At 38.5% G+C, this 17,506-nt stretch overlaps 1 protein-coding gene across 2 annotated transcripts in view; it reads right to left on the reverse strand.

Annotated features, from left to right (window-relative positions):
* LOC150078580 (voltage-dependent calcium channel subunit alpha-2/delta-3-like) overlaps positions 1 to 17,506 on the reverse strand; it is a 1,140,037-nt gene that overhangs the window by 12,983 nt on the left and 1,109,548 nt on the right. For both annotated transcript variants that reach the window (XM_090384275.1, XM_090384274.1), the window contains one exon: positions 12,009 to 12,201. In XM_090384275.1, coding sequence (XP_090240401.1) covers positions 12,009 to 12,201 — 193 coding nt within the window. The remainder of the gene's footprint in view (positions 1 to 12,008; positions 12,202 to 17,506) is intronic.

Here is a 17,506-nt window from a genome sequence, read left to right on the forward strand (position 1 = left end):
TGGCACCCATGTTGAGGGCAGTATCAAAAGCTTTTCTGAAATCCAAGTATATGTTATCAAAATTATTTTTTGCATCCAGTTCCTTTGTGACGACATCATAGTATTTGCAGTTCAAATGTGTTTTTGACTCACAGTTTGGAAAGACTATCTCCTTGACAAGCCATTTGTGTGACCAAATGTTTGGCACTTGTAGCATTTTAAAGGATTCGGAACAAAAGGTACTCATCAGTTGATATATCCGGCTTTGACACTAGATGGTAAGATAGATATTCTGAACTTTGTTGTTGTTGTTGCATGTGGAAATATGATCTCCATCTTTTCTGATTATGATGCATTTGGCTTGTGTAACTTTTTGGTTTTTCAGTTCTGGGACTATTTAGCTTCTCTTACATTGATCAGATTCCACTCTGCAATTACTCCCTTGCAGATATTTAATGTTGCATATGTGAGGTGACCTGCACAGGAAGTCCTCCAAACGTTGTTAGTTTCATCAGAGTCTCAGAATGGTATAACTCTCAGTTTCAACTAATAGGTAGCCAGATCTAAGTTTTATTACCATTTTGGGTGAACTTGCCATATTTTCTAAGCATTTCTATATAAGAAATGGTGATAGAGTGCTCATAGATTTGTCTGAGAGAAAATATAAGATAAGGAATGATGGGCATTCCTGTTGTTCTGTGTTTTTATACAGTGTTTTTGACTTTGTTGTGTCAGAGGCAATTTCATGGTCAGCATCGCTGACAGTGCTAGATGAGTGGCTTGGCTGCTCATGTGCATGATAGTCATCAAAGTCCATGGTTAGCTCCTTTTTGTCCTGGCGGTTAACTTGCCCTCCCAGGTTTCCGGTCTTGCCACGGAGAGTCAGGAGCAGTGCTGCTAGAAAGCCAAGCGATTAGAAGAGTTAGTTGGTTAGTAAAGAAAGTAATATATGTAATAAAAAATAAAGGCAAATTTCCTTTCTCTGTTCTTACTTGTGACTTTCCAAGTTTAGAACTAGTTTATAAATGAACTGCTATTAGAGAATCATATATCATAAAAAAAAGAACTTTTATCGCTGAGAAAGGTCATTAGATAATTCACACTGGGAACACTTGACCTCGAATTCGCTTGGTGCTTGGTACCCTGTGCCTTTGCCTACTTCTTGCGGAGCATAAGAGCTACTCCAACTGAAAATGAGAGAAAACTGTATTCGGAACAAAAAAGAAACTATATATGGCAAAACTCTTTAGAAAGTTTGCTTTAGTGCATACACTGAAGCAAACTTTCTAAGTTCCATGGCCATCACTTGGCCATGGAATTTGGGCTCCATTAACTGAGAGGAAAGTGGAGGAGAAATTGTTGAGGATAAACATAAAAAAGGCACCCGGGGTGGATGGGATCTATCCTGTTATATTAAAGGAGGCAGCAAAGAAAGTAAGCAAACCCTTAGCCATAATTATGAGAGCTTCCTTGGACACAGGGGAGGTACTCACAGACTGGAGATGTGCAAATGTGACCCCAATTCACAAAGGAGAATCAAAGGCTGACACAAGTAATTATAGACCTGTTAGTTTAACTTCTGTTCCAGGTAAATTAATGGAGGCACTGCTTAAAGAAGCACTGCAGGATCATCTAGACAAGAATTCAGTTATAGCTCGGACACAGCATGGTTTTGTTAAGGGAAAGTCTTGCCTGACCAATTTGATTGGATACTATGATGCAGTCACAAAAGAACTGGATGCAGGGAATAACTTTGATATTATATATTTGGATCTTAGAAAGGCTTTTGATACTGTTGCACATGGAAGACTGCTGCACAAATTGGAGCAGTGTGGCACTGGAAGCAAACTGCTGCTATGGATAAAGGGATGGTTGAGGAGGAGAAGACAGAGAGTGGTAATCAATGGACACTGCTCATCGTGGACTAATGTTATTAGTGGAGTCCCTCAGGGTTCAGAGTTGGATCCATTGTTATTTTCTGTATTTATAAATGATATTGATGATGGTATATCAAGCTTAATGTCCAAGTTTGCAGACGATACAAAGGTTGGCAGGGTTGTTAAGGACACTACTGACACTATGCTGCTGCAACAGGATCTGGAAAGATTGAGCAGATGGGCTGAGAGGTGGCAAATGAAGTTTAACATTGACAAATGTAAAGTACTACATATGGGAAACAGTAACCCCAGAGCAATGTATCAACTCTGTGGTACTACATTGACAGTGGTAGAGAATGAAAAGGACCTGGGGATTACTGTGCAGGCAGATATTAATTTCTGAGCAGTGCAGACGGGCTGCAAGAGTAGCTCATGGTGTCTTGTCAATGATATATAGGAATTTTGCTAGCAGGGACAGGGAGGTGATTATCCTGTTATAGAAGGCAATGGTCAGGCCACACCTTGAGTATTGTGTGCAGGTCTGGAGGCCTCATTTTAGGTAGGATGTAGAGATTGCTAGAACGTGTACAAAGAAGGGGAACAAATGGGTGCTCTTACCAAGAAAGACTTAAGTTCTGCAAATTGCAGTGCCTGGAGAGTTGGCATGAGGTGATCTGATTGAGGTGTATAAGACCTTGAATGGGTTGAGCAAGCTGAATGCTGATCGGATTCTTCCTCTTGCTCAAACTAAGAACCTGAGGAGGCACAGTTTCAAATTGAGGAAAGATAGTTGTAGAATAGAGGTGCGGAAATTTGCCTTTAGCCAGCTGGCGGGTAGTTGATTGGTGGAACAGTCTTCCATCTTTTTTTGTGAAGCTAATAGCTTAAATAAATTTAAGGCTGAGCTGGCAGTCATTTGGAACGAATGGAGGGGTGAAATGGGAGGATTTTTTTTTTTTTTTTGGCTGATGCTGCATAAGCTTTCTTTCTTGCATCATATGCCTCTGCTAATGCTAGATGTGCTGCCTTAGGTGCTTCTTAACTAAGAGCACAATCCTCACCCATATCCTGTTTTGGCCCATATTCAATTTCTGTTGTCCTTACTTATGCCAGAGCGACAATAGGTCTCCAACATCCCTATATTTTTCACATTTTTGACTTAATCTGTATTTTTAATTTCACTTTTTTTATTATACATCTAGTATTAGTGTGCTTGTAAAATTATAAGCGAAGTTTACCTCAATAATTTTGATATCATATATTTGGATTTCAGAAAAGCTTTTGACACTGTTGCGCATGGAAGACTATTGTACAAATTGGAGCAGAATGGTATTAAGGGTAAGTTGCTACAATGGATAAAAGGATGGTTGAGTGGGAGAAGACAGAGGGTGGTAATCAATGGGTGCTGCTCTTTGTGGATTAATGTTATTAGTGGAGTCCCACAGGGTTCAGTGATGGGTCCACTGTTGTTTTGTATATTTATCAATGATATTGATGAAGGTATATCAGGCTTAGTGTCAAAGTTTGCAGATGATACAAAGGTTGGCAGGGTTGTTAATGACAGTAATGGCAGTGTGCTACTGCAACAGGATCTAGAAAATTTGGGCAGATGGGCTAAGAAGTGGCAACTGAAGTTTAACCTTGACAAATGCAAAGTACTGCATATGGGTAGAAGTAACCCCAGGGAAACATACCAACTGTGTGGTACTACACTTAAGGTGGTAGAAAATGAAAAAGTAATTGTGCTGTCAGATATGAAGTTTTCTGAGCAATGCAGACAGGCTGCCAGGGCAGGTCATGGGGTTTTGTCAATGATATATAGGAATTTTGCTAGCAGGGAAAAGGAGGTGATGGTCAGGCCACGCTTTGAGTACTGCGTACAGGTCTAGAGACCTCATTTTAGGAAGGATGTCGATTTGCTTGAGCGTGTACAGAGAAGGGCAACAAGATTGGTGCGGGGAATGAAGGGATCCTCTTACCAAGAGAGGCTTAAGTTCTGCAAATTGTAGTGGCTGGAGACTAGGCATCTGCACGGTGATCTGATTGAGGTGTATAAGGGTGGGATCTGAATTCTGATGGGATCCTCCTTCCACTTGTTCAGATTACGAACCTAAGGGGAATAAATTCAAATTAAGAAAAGACAGATGTAGAATTAATGTGCGGAAATTTGCCTTTAGCCAGTGGGTGGTTAATTGCTGGAACAAACTTCCAACTGTCGTGTGGAAGTTGATACGTTAAATAAATTTAAGGAGGAACTGGACAGGCATTTGGAGGGAATGGTGTGATTTTTTTTTTTTTTTTTTGGCTGATGCTGCATAAGCTCATACACTTACTTTCTTGCATCACATGCCACTACTACTACTACTATAGTACGTAGAATACTTCCGTATGATACTCTCTAGAAATTAAAACGAAAATCTTACATTACAGTAACAAATAATTAAAAATTGATTGAACACAATTGAAAATTAATTAAAATAATTTAACGAAAAAAGTGCAAAACAATTTTCTTTCCTGAAGCCAACAATGCTTTTCAACCATATGTCGTGATCACAGGAATGAAAATTACCAAATAGGGTTGAGCATGTAACTTAAATAGGGATTATTTGTCTTTGTGAATGTGTGTAAAAGCCCACGAATTGGAGATCAGATATGGCCAGTGAACATTAACAGAATTCTCGTGTAATTTAATTTCAACGGTTTCTGCAATTAATAGTCACATATATAATTATGCTGGACACTAAGTATCTTGGCCTCACTAAATAAAAAAGTATGTTTTTCATTAATGGCATTAAAGGCTAATTCTGATGCTGCTGAACAAGAAGCACGAACTGAGGCCACATTTTGATTAACACAAATATTCAGAGGAAAATGCGTTGAACTTTGGTAAGATGAGTCACAATCGACGCGTTTTCCTTTGAGTATTCATGTTAATCAACATGCGGCCTTAGTTCGTGCTTCTCATTCAGCAACGTCAGAATTAGCCTTTCATGTCGTTAACGAAATCGATCGTTCTCTTGAAAAAATTCGTTAAACAGAAATTTCATTATAAAGAAATATGACCTTTTCAACAATGAAAATTACTGTAATTCGACATTCAGAAAACTAGTAAAAGATGGGAAATAAATCAGAAATAAGTGGGAATGAATAAATTTCCTAACATTTAAAAAGATTAATTTATTAATATATACATAATAATAAATGACTACTTACATGATGTGCACAATATATTAATACACTTTTAAGAATTATATCATAAAATATTTGGTTATTTTTTGTTGTATAGTGTATTTTACTGTACATTGTTCGTAAAAATATTTGCATTTGTTTAAACATTCAAATATATTTTCGGTTACATTTTCTTCCCACTGAAGGCTTCAATGCAAAGTTTCAAATGCTGCCAACATTTGCTGTTTGGTAGGTTTGACATTGGCCTCATTTTCATCCAACTCATCATCGATATTGTCACTAGTTCTTTAAATATGCTCCAAAATGTTGATGTCACTTGGTTATTCAGCTACTATGGCATCACTATCAACTACTAAAAATTCGTCAAGAACAATTTCTCCACTGATCAAACCTCGCTTGGAACTCTTCCCAAGATTGTGAAATTTCTTATAGTAGTTCATCCCTCTCATTGCTGTTAATTAGTGTTTGGCAAAATCTGCTTATGCGAAACAATTCTTAATCATTGTTTCCATCACATCTTTCCATCACTCCATAATTTCAGCAAATCTGATATGCACATCGGCTGTAATTACAGCCGATGTGCATATAATTGTACTTACAGATCTGTTAGTTTAACTTCTGATCCAGGGAAATTAATGGAGGCAATAGTTAAAGAAGCACTGCAGGACCATCTAGACCAGACTTCATTTATAGCTCAGACACAGCATGGGTTTGTTAAGGGGAAGTCTTGCCTGACCAATTTGATTGGATACTATGATGTAGTTACAAAGGAACCGGATGAAAAGAATAATTTTGATATCATATATTTGGATCATAGAAAGCTTTTGATACTGTTGCACATATTGGAGCAACGTGGCATTGGAGGCAAACTGCTGCTAAGATAAAGGGATGGTTGAGTGGGAGAAGACAGAGAGTGGTAATCAATGGACACTGCTCTTTGTGGACTAATATTATTAGTGGAGTCCCCAAGGTTCAGTGTTGAGTCCATTGTTGTTTTCTGTATTCATTAATGATACTGATGATGGTATATCAGGCTTAATGTCGAAGTTTGCAGGCGATATGAAGGTCGGTAGGGTTGTTAATGACACTAATGACAGTATACTGCAGCAATAAGATCTAGAAAAGTTGAGCAGATGGGCTGAGAGGTGGCAACTGAAGTTTAATATTGACAAATGTAAAGTACTGCATATGGGAAGCAGTAATCCCAGAGTAACGTGTCAACTATGTGGTACTACACTGACAGTGGTAGGGAGTAAAAAGGACCTGGGAGTAATTGTGCAGGCAGATATAAAGTTTTCTGAGCAGTGCAGATGGTCTGCAAGAGTAGCTCATGGTGTCCTGTCAGTGATATAATGATATACAGGAATTTTTCTAGCAGGGATAAGGATGTTTGTTTGTTTGTTTATTTGGTTTTTAGGAGCATTAGCAACTAAGGCCGTATTGTTCCACAGGGATAAGGAGGTGATTATCCCCTTGTATAAGGAAATGGTCAGGGCACACCTTGAGTACTGTATACAGGTCTGGAGGCTTCATTTTAAGAAGGATGTAGAGCTGTTGGAACAAGCACAGAGAAGGGCAACAAGATTAGTGAATGGAACAAAGGGTTGCTCTTACGAAGAAAGGCTTAAGTTTTGGAAATTACAGTGTCTGGAGACTAGGCACCTGCGAGGTGATCTGATTGAGGTATATAAAGTCTTGAATGGTTTGAGCATGCTCAATGCTGATGGGATTCTTCCTCTTTCTCAGAAATCACATTAGAGGGCATAAATTGAAATTGAGGAAGGGCAGTTATAGAATGGATGTGCGGATGTTTGCCTTTAGCCAGCAGGTGGTTGATTGCTGGAACAAACTTCTATTTGTTGTTGTAGAAGTTGATATCTTAAATACATTCAAGGCAGAACTAGACAAATGTTTGGAGTGAGTGGATGGTGAAATGAGAAAGATTTTTTTTTTTTTTTTTTTCTTTTTTGGCTGATTTGCATCATGTGCCTTTGCTAATGCTAATGGGTGACACAAGTAACTAAAGTTGTTTAACTTGCCAGTTTAACTTGTGCTCCAGGGAAAATAATGGAATGACTGATTAAAGAAGCATTGCAGGATCATCCAGACAAGCCTGCAGTAATAGTTAAGACATACAATGCATTTGTTAAAGGGAGGTCTTGTCTGACCAATTTGACTGGATACTATGAAGTGGTCACAAAGGAACTGAATGCAAAAAATAATTCTGATATCATATACTTGGATTTCGGGAAAGCTTTTGATACTGTTGCAAATGGAAGACTGCTGTACAAATTGTAGAGATATGGCATTAAGCGTAAGTTGCTACAATGGATAAAGGGATGGTTGAGTGGGAGACAACAGAGAGTGGTAATCAATGGACACTGCTCTTCGTGGACAAATGTTATTAGTGGATTTTCCCAGGATCCCGTGTTGGGCCATTGTTATTTTGTATATTTATCAATGATATTGATGAACGTATATCAGGTGTAACGTCCAAGTTTGCAGATGATGGCAGAGGTTGGCAGAGTTGTTAATGACAGTAAAGACAGTATGCCACTCCAACTGGATCTAAATAAGTTGGAAAAATGGGCTGAGAAGTGGCAAATGAAGTTTAACATTGACAAATGCAGAGTACTGTATATGGATAGCAATAACCGAAGAGAAACATACCAACCATATGTGGTACTACACTCAGGGAAGTGGAAGGTGAAAAAGATCTGGAGGTAATTGTGCAGTCCAATATGAATTATTCTGAGCAGTGCAGATGGGCTGCCAGGGCACTGAATCTTATCTATGATATATAGCAATTTTGCTAGCAGGGACAGGGAGGTGATTATCCGGTTATACAAGGAAATGGTCAGGCCACACCTAGAGTATACTGTGTACAGGTCTGGAAGCCTCATTTTCGGAAGGATGTAGTGTTGCTGGAACGAGTACAAAGATTTTTTTTTTTTTTTTTTTTGTGGTAGTTGTTGGCACATCAGCTTCTGTGGCCATAATGCACCTCCCAAGGTTTTTGCAGTACTTTGATCCAAGCCCGAGGTGGGATTTGAACCCGCAACCTTTAGGTTGCCAGGCAGGCACTTTACCCACCTGGCTAGCCCGGTCGGCCAGTACAAAGAAGGGCAACAAGATTGTGAGGGGAACAAAGGGGTACTTTTACCAAGAGAAGCTTAATTTCTGCAAATTGCAGCACCTGCAAGGTGATCTGATTGAGTTGTATAAGGCCTAGAATGGTTTGAGCAAACTGAGTGCTGATGGGATTCTTCCTCTTGCTCAGGTTAAGAACGTGAAGGGGCACAGATTCAACTGAGGAAAGACAGTTGTAGAATAGATGTGCAGAGTAGTTGACTGGTGGAACAGACTTCCATCTTTTGTTGTGAAAGTTGATAGCATAAATAAATTTAAGGCTGAGCTGGACAGGCATTGGGAATGAATGGAGGGGTGAAATGGGAGAGTTTTTTTTTTTTTTTTGATTGATGCTTCATAAGCTTGCTTTCTTGCATCATATGCCTCTACTAATGCTAATGCCAGATTTTTTGTTGTAGTTGTAGTCCAACTCTAACGACTTTACAATGTTCCTTTGAAACATTGGAGTTGTTTACTTTTGCCTATTACCAAAAGCCTCAGGTTTTCATTACCAGCTATATTTGCATCAACCAAGACTGTAATTCTCTCCCTACTATTTTAACCACCTAAACATTTATCACTTTTAAAAGTCAGTGTCTTGTTCGGCAAACGTTTAACAAATAGACGTTGAATATGTCATCAACACTGAATGTCTTTGGTCTCGTAATCCTCCATAATTTTTTTCAAAACTGTTTCTTTCCAATGGCTATAGTCTTCTTCAATTGCATTTCCACTTTGATCAGAAATAACTTTTTCGCATAAGCCATGGCACCCTTTAAATTTGTTCAGCCAACCAGAACTGGCTCGGAATGTTTTACGCCCCAGAAAAGATGCGTACTCCGCAGCCTTTTCGTTTATTAATGACCCTGATATCGGCACATTTTGGTCTTGAATCAACTTTATCCACTTAAAAGCTGCTTCATCTACATCTTCACACTGGCATAATTTCAACGCTGTCTCCAAAACAGGCCTGCGAGGTTGGGAAAATTCATGTTGAAAAAATTATACTTCACACCAACCAGAAATTGTTAGTTTTACTGCAAACTAAAATACATGAATTAGATAAAACTGGTAAAAACAGATGTATTTACAATAAATATGAAATGATGGTTAAAATATGACTAAAATGGAAGTTAAAATAATAATAAAATATAATAGTAATAAAAGCGCTAAAAACTGTAGCTTTCGGAGATGATAGACTCCTTTCTCAACAGTGTGCTCCTGTTGTACGACAACATCCTTAAATAGCAGGCTCAGGGCACTCGTCACATGGTTCCACAGGAATATGGTTGGAATTTCCCACCTGTGTACTGGAACCGGAAATGGCTCGGGAGTGCGCCAATAAAAACCGATCACCTCGTTCAAGAATGATGGTTTCAAAGAGGGGATGCATACGGATACCCCTATCCCTGTTGATGGTGTTACTACTAGCCGCCCTGATGAGCAGGCTCTCAAGCCATTTATGGTCCCAGAACCCATGAGCCCGGTTAGTGATGACTGCAACTTCAGGGGAGATCTGGTGCTGCTTCTCCCAAAAATGCTCCACCACAGCAGACTTCGCATAATTTGCCATTCTTAAAGCACTCGTGTGCTCACCCAGATGTTCTTTGAGTCGTCACCCTGTCTCACCAACATAACAAACCCCACAATCCGGGCACTTAATTTCATATACCACTCCTGCTGCTAACTTCTTTTGATATGGGGTCTTTAACTTGTGATATTACTGTGTGCAACCTCCGTCCCGGAAGCCGCACACAGCGTATCCGGCACCCACAGACTATACATGCGATGCGTTCAGTAAGGCCCGGATAGTAAGGAATATATGCAATGATTACAGGGGCGGGCGACTCACTATGCATGGACTCTACCTGTCTAATGAATTTATCCAAAATCCTATAACCACATTTCTTGAGGTCTGCTGTGACTCTAATAATTTCTCTCTCTTTATCCTAGGGGGTACTGCAGTGAGACACAACCCTATCTATTATGGCCTTAACTACACTGTTCTTGTGTTGGCTGGTTTGTGCCGAGCTATAATGGGTATATTGTCCCCGGCACATGGGTTTCCTGGAAACATTAGTCTTAAGCCTACAACTTTCTCTGATCACCAACACATCAAGAAACGGGAGGGATCCCTCTGCCTCCACCTCCGAGATAAATTGAATGAAAGGGGAGAAGCTGTTAAGCACATTAAGTATTTGATCTTCCTTGCTCTTTTGTATGATGGTAAAAGTATCATCCATGAATCTTTTCCATTTACGTTGGGAAATTCCAACCATATTCCTGTGGAACCATGTGACGAGTGCCGTGAGCCTGCTATTTAAGGATGTTGTCGTACAACAGAAGCACACTGTTGAGAAAGGAGTCTGTCATCTCCGAAAGCTACAGTTTTTAGCACTTTTATTACTATTAAGACTTCCATCCCTTGTTGTGGAAGTTGATAGTCTAAATAAATTTAAGGCTCAGCTGGAGAGGTATTTCGAACAAACGGAGGGGTGAAGTGGAAGGGTTTTTTTTTTTTTTTTTTTGGCTGATGCTGCATAAGCTTGCTTTCTTGCATCATATGCCTCTACTAATGCTAATGCTAATTATATTTTATTATTATTTTAACTTCCATTTTAGTCATATCTTAACCATCATTACATTTTATTTTAACCGACATTTCATATTTATTGTAAATACATCTGTTTTTGCCAGTTTTATCTAATTCATGTATTTTAGTTTGCAGTAAAACTTACAATTTCTGCTTGGTGTGAAGTATAATTTTTCATCACACGCTTCCAACTGGGTCCTGTTTCATCAAACAGTTTGAAAATCAAAACACGGTTTTTCAGAATGGTTAACACTGCTGGCAGTGTGTTAATCATTCTGACTACTACATTTTACTACTTCTTCTTTGCCTGGGTAAAGGCCTCTCCCAAAACCTTCCATATTTTTCTATCAGGTGCTGTGGTTGGTCAGTTTCTCCCTGCAGGGTTTTACAAAAGGGCACCACTAAATTGTAAAATGTTTTAGCTCTTAATTCGTGGAATTAATCTCTTTAGCTCTTGAAAGCCAAAGGGATTAATTTTTAATCCTTTTAGCTCTTAATTTGTGCTTTCTACAGCATCAGCTTTATTGCCTAAAGGCCAGAGGTGCGAACAATCGTACCCAGGTCTCTCGAAATCAGTTCATTATATGGAAACTATTTTCAATGTAATGACCAAGGGGAAATCAAAAAAGGTTTGCTACATAGAAAAATTTGCTATATATAAGTTCATTAAAGAGAGGCCCCATTGCATTTCTTTTCCAAGTCATCAGTTTGTGTGTATGTGTTTTAGATTTAGGGTAGTATATCATATGGAGAACTTGATACCTTTAAAATTTAAGCTAGTTAGTTACATCATAAATTTTTGCACCTGACAGACATTGGTTCTGTTCCATTTTTATTTGTTACAGAATGTATATCTGATTTCCCTTACACTCTAATCCCCCCCCCAAGTAAGACTACCATCCGCAGAACTAGAGGAGTCTGCACACTATAAGATCCATTCATGGGCTAGATTTGGGAGTGTCACTAGCACAAAATTAGACACGAGACTCTCTCTCTCTCTCTCTCTCTCTCTCTAGTCCTCAGTTTGATTTTTCTCTTGGGCATAAACGTTCTTCATCTTTCCTAACAGTACACCATTCTGGAGTGAGTAAAATGGAGGGGGGAGGAGGGGGGGAAAGGGTGGGGGAGAGAGAGAGAGAGAGAGAGAGAGAGAGAGAGAGAAAGAAAGAAAGAGAGAGAGAGAGAGAGAGAGAGAGAGAGAGAGAGAGAGAGAGAGAGAAAGAAAGAGATAGAGTCCTTACCTCTGGATGATAATTAATACATATTTGTGGACGACGTCTGTGAATGCTATGCTTCATTTGTAAACAACGAATTGTATCATTCTGTTTCACCTCCTCTGGTTCCAGATTAATGACTGTTGTTTCACAAGGACAGGCTGTGTATATGACTAACATTACTAAATTGGTATAAGGGACTTGCTGTACAATAAAATTCCTATGTAAAATGCAATAAAACAGTTTATGATTATAAATTTATTTTGTGCAAACAAAATAATAACTTTCAATTCCAAAGAGAGAAGTAAATCTTTAAATGTAGCTTAGTATGGCATCACATGGATTAAATATTAACAGTAAAATGCAACAATAACAACAAATACAAAAATAACAACAATGAGCTAATGCTTTAGATTGATTGAACTGAGACAACAAAGGTCAGACATTCACGTGAACACATCTACTGCATTGATGTATGTATAAGCATTCAGTGCGGTGCCGTAATGCATATAAGTGTTATGGCACAGTACCCAACATGCCATAATGCATGTAAGTGGTCATGTGTCAGATGACATAAAAAGAGCTGATTCAATGTATCGGCTTCAACATACTGTCCATTCCTGTTCCTTTTCGGTCCTGATGTCCCAGGCTATGAATCCATTATAACAATTCTTTAGGCTAATATTTTATAGGAAAACACATTTTACATGAAATTTTATCAGTAGATGCACAGTGAGGATGATGTTTCCATTTCATACACTAAAGAATTAAAATTCAGTAAGCATATAATCTTAAAAAAAAAAAGCAGTGTGTGCAGTACCCCGTATGCACAAAAGATGTTTTATTTTATGTGAAAACGTCCTTGAATTGGATATGGTTAAAGGGGTTTAGTATGAAAAGAATTCAAACACGTTTAGCATTTTAAAGCATTTATTATTTTTTTTTTGACAGTTTCATGATTTTGAGGTTGCAATACATGTTTAATAGGTAATTTACTTAAATGGGTTTGTGAGAGCTAAAACATGATACATACACTTAAGATTATAAACAGTGTAAATATCTTTGAAACGCAGCATCAATTATAGTTCCATGACTAGTAGTCGATACAGATCTAGAAGTATTTAACATTAGTCCAAATTTATTTTCTAAGAAATCAGTCGAAGGTTTGGATTGAGTATCTGCAAATTTAACATTGAAATTTCCATTGGTATTCGGTTGCATTTTTTGTGAGAAAACTGTTGTAGCAGTGCAGCTCCTTCAATAGCACAAGAAAGTAAAATGAAATGGATGGATTCAATGATGTGTTCGATCTTTTGGCTAGGTGAAATGTTTTTTTGTTTGTTATTTGGTTTTTAGGAGCATTAGCAACTAAGACCATATTGCTCCGGGATATGCGGTGGTCATTCCCTGACCTTTCTGCATTCACCGTATTTGGTGGTCACGGGCTCGAACCCCGGTCTAATCAAGAAGCGTGTGCTATGCACTGCTGCTCCTGCCCACCTGGCTACGGAGGCACCTAGGTGAAATGTAAATGAATACCGACAATATCGTTTGACCATCAGGAAGAAAGCATTCAGCTGCACAAATGTCTCCATCAGGTCTACAAATGTCTCCATCACGGATTTTCAACAGTTTATCGATAAATCACTTCCATATAGAAGTAACAACAGTATGATTTTCTCTCTTATGATAAACTGCTATACCACCAGCTTGTTGATCTTCAGTTTGAATTGAACAACACAATCAAAGTTAAGTATGCTTACTTCTTTGTTATTTAGCCATGTTTTGGAAAGTAGACGTAAACTGGATTGTTGTGTGACTGCATCAGTGAGATTGACACTGTGAGCATGTAAACTTTGACAATTTAATGTTAGAATGGAAAGATCTTATCGTTTACTGAGGTGCCTCCGTAGCCAGGTGGAAAGGAGCAGCAATGCGTAGCACATGCTTCTTGATTAGACCGGGGTTCGAGCCTGTCACCACTAAATACGGAGGATGTGGAAAGGTCAGGGAATGACCACCGCATATCCCGGAGCACTATGGCCTTAGTTGCTAATGCTCCTAAAAACCAAATAACTAACAAATAACTATAACTAACTTGTTTACTGATGAACTCATATAAAGTATCTTGCATGGTAAATAGAGGATTAATCCACAGTTGGTTGGTTGGTTGTGTTAGGGTTTAATGGCGCATGGACTACATTGGTCATAATATGCCAGTTCATAGGATATGATGTGTTTCAGAAGTGCTTACTTTGAATTTCTGTTGCTCCTTTTATCTAATTCTTACTTCATTCAGTTAGTCCGTTGCTTATGCTTACTTCCTTAGAGGAGATGATACAAATTAGTATCTTTAAGGAAGGTGAAAACATCTGTAAGATCATCTCTATCATTCAAGAGATCTGCTAGGGTAATAGTGTAATGTGTCCTATAAACATTTTTGAAAGCTTGTTTGCATTCATTTGCAAATTTAGGACAGTCTATTAATATATGTTTTACTTCTGGATACTATCACAAGTCTGGCATCGTGATGGTTCTTCTGCTCGAATGTGTAAGATGGGTATGCCTGATTCTTAGTCTGACCAGTACTGTTTCTTCTTTTCTTGACTTTCGTGTGCTAGAAACCCAGTTTTCAATTTTCCACTTTATTTGGTACAGTTTGTTTTCAGTTTGTAGATTCCAAGTTTCTTGCCATTGCATCAGGCAAGTACACCATATCACAGGTTTGTAATCAAAATAGCGGACTGAGATCTCTTCCCCTGTCTGCAATATGGCTTCTTTTGATGATCTGTCTGTTGCTTCATTTCCAGCAATCTCTGTATGTCCTGGGATCCAACAAACATGTATCTCCTGTTCATTTATGGTGCAGTGAGACAGTATTTGGTGTATATACCAGAGGATTGGGTGTTTGGGTGTACCTCTGCTCTGCATGGCTTGTATGAACTTAAGGAATTTGTGTATATTACACTTCTTTTGTAACGCATATTTTGTATATGAGCTAAGGCTATTTTTTGTGTGTACAATTCTGCTGTGTATACGCTGCACATTTTCGGTAGTTGTTCTGTTAATGTAATATCTGGGAAAACAGCTGCTGCTCCCACTAAAGTGTCTGTTTTCGAGCCATCTGTGTATATTGGAATATAGTCAGAAAATTGTAGTCTGTGCGCTGCATGTAACTGTTGAAAGATTGTTGCAGGTATTACATTTTTATTCCATTTCTGTAAGGAGAAATCACATATTGGGATATGTCAATCCCACAGTGGAGAGGTGTGAACTGGCACGTGCACTACCCTGTCTATATCAAAGTTACGTACTCCTAAGAATTCTTGCATTCTGATTCCCGGGGGTCGATTTGCTTGTTGATGATTCTGATAAATATTTTTGCAACGTGGATCAAAGAGCATCTCTCAAGTGGGGTGTCCGGGCACAGATTTTATTTTAAATGCGTAATCCATTGCCAGTTGTTATCGCCTAAATATTAGGGATGGTTCATTTACTTCGGCATAGAGACTATATATGGGAGAGATGCGATAGGCACCAGTGGCTGTATGCAGTGCATTGTGATGAACTGGGTCCAGCCATTTCAGAGCTGTTTTCCATGCTGAATTGTACACTGGGGCTCCATAATCCAACTTTGATGTAATTAATACTTTGTATAGGTTTAATAAGGAATATCTATCTGCTCCCCATGCTGTTGATGAGAGGATTTTAAGTATGTTAAGGTGTTTTGTACAGCTTTTTTTGTAGTTGCCGGATATGTTCCACAAATGTGAGTTTCTTATCTAAGATTAGCCCAAGAAATTTTTCTTTTAGCTAAGTTGGTATATTCTGGCCTAGTTTTAATTCAGGATCAGGATGGAGATTTCTTTTTTGGCAGAAATGTACACTGTTTTTTGTGTTGATAGTCAGAATCCATTATCTAGTGCCCACTTACTTATATTGTTGATTGCGCATTGTAACTGCCTCTCGATTGTTCTCACGTTCTGGGAATGACTAGAGATACTAAAGTTGTTGACATAAAGTGCATGTGACACTGAAGGAGGGAGTTGTTTGTGATTGAATTAATCTTTATGGAAAACAGAGTGGCATTTAAGACTGAGCCCTCTGGGATGCCTTCTTCCTGTTGGTAGATTTTGGAGAAAGATGTTTGCATTTTGACTTGGAAGGTTCTGTTCATAAGGAAATTCTGGATAAATATAGGAAGATTACCTCTGAGTCCAGCATGGTGCATGTCTCATAGGATCCCATATCTCCATGTAGTATCATATGCTTTTTTGATGTCAAAAAATACGGTTACCATATGCTGTAATCTTACGAATGCATTTCTGATGTTGGCTTCTATCCTAACAACGTGGTCTAGTGTAGGCTTGCGATGCCTAAAACCACATTGCATGTTTGTGTAGATGCTATTTTACTCTAAATACCCTCCAATCTCTTATTTATCATTTTTTCCAATAATTTTCCTAGACAACTGGTGAGAGCTATTGGTCGATAGTTGCATGGATTTGTTAAGTCTTTGTGAGGTTTAGGGAAGGCTAGTACTATTTCTGTAGTGGACCAAGTTGGAAAGTGGAAGGAAGTGTGGTTGCCCCTGTTGAGAAGCAAAAGGTTGTGGTTATCCAGTAGTTGTTCGATGATGCATCCTCCTCTATTATAGTCTGAACATCCCCACAGGGGATTGTGAACATTCATATCTCCGATAAAACAGAGGGTGGAGGTAGCTGTTGTAATAATGCATCTAAGTCTTCATAAGAGACATCCCTTGGTGGAATGTATACTGAACATATGGTTAATAGGGATCCAGCTGCTATACGAATTGCTACCACCTCTAATCGGCTAATTACATGCAATTTTTGTTGCTGGTATTCTGTCATTTACTAAAATAGCAACTCCTCCATGGTTTATACCATCAGTTATTCGGTCTCTTCTATGCAATGAATAGTTCCTGATACTGAGAGTATCTTGCTGTTTAAGGTATGTTTCCTTGAGACAGATACAGATTGGTGTGTACTACTTGATCAGATACTGGACTTCATCAAAATTAGTTTGTAATCCTCGACAGTTCCACTGAATAATTTTATCCATTATTTATATTTGCTCAGTCCCTCAAGCTGTTTTCGTTGGGTGGTTTTCTTTTGTTTTTTTGTGTCCTTAATCTATCTTTTTTGGGGAAGATGGGTTTTCTGGTATCCATATTTTCTTCTTCTTCGGCATGGATTTCCAATACTTCTTCGTCTAACTTTTCTGTTTTCTCAAATTCTATAAATTCGAAGTAGGTTTGTGATTACGTGTTTCTTCGTTACTCTTACACTGTTGCAAGATTGGAGAATCGGACGGGATTGAGATCGGAGTGTTTACAGTTTTCTGACATTCATCTTGTTTTGCTTGGAATAAGTGTTTGACTTGTGTGAGAAAGATTCATTTGGGGAAATTGAGATTTCAGTTTGACATTCAACTGATTTAAATCTAGTTGCTATTTGTGCGTTCATTGGTCTACTGGTTACAGTTGCTGAACCATTTTTCTT

This window comes from Mastigoproctus giganteus, chromosome 11 (assembly GCF_048544385.1).
Source record: "Mastigoproctus giganteus isolate SK-2022 chromosome 11, ASM4854438v1, whole genome shotgun sequence".
Taxonomy (NCBI): domain Eukaryota; kingdom Metazoa; phylum Arthropoda; class Arachnida; order Uropygi; family Thelyphonidae; genus Mastigoproctus; species Mastigoproctus giganteus.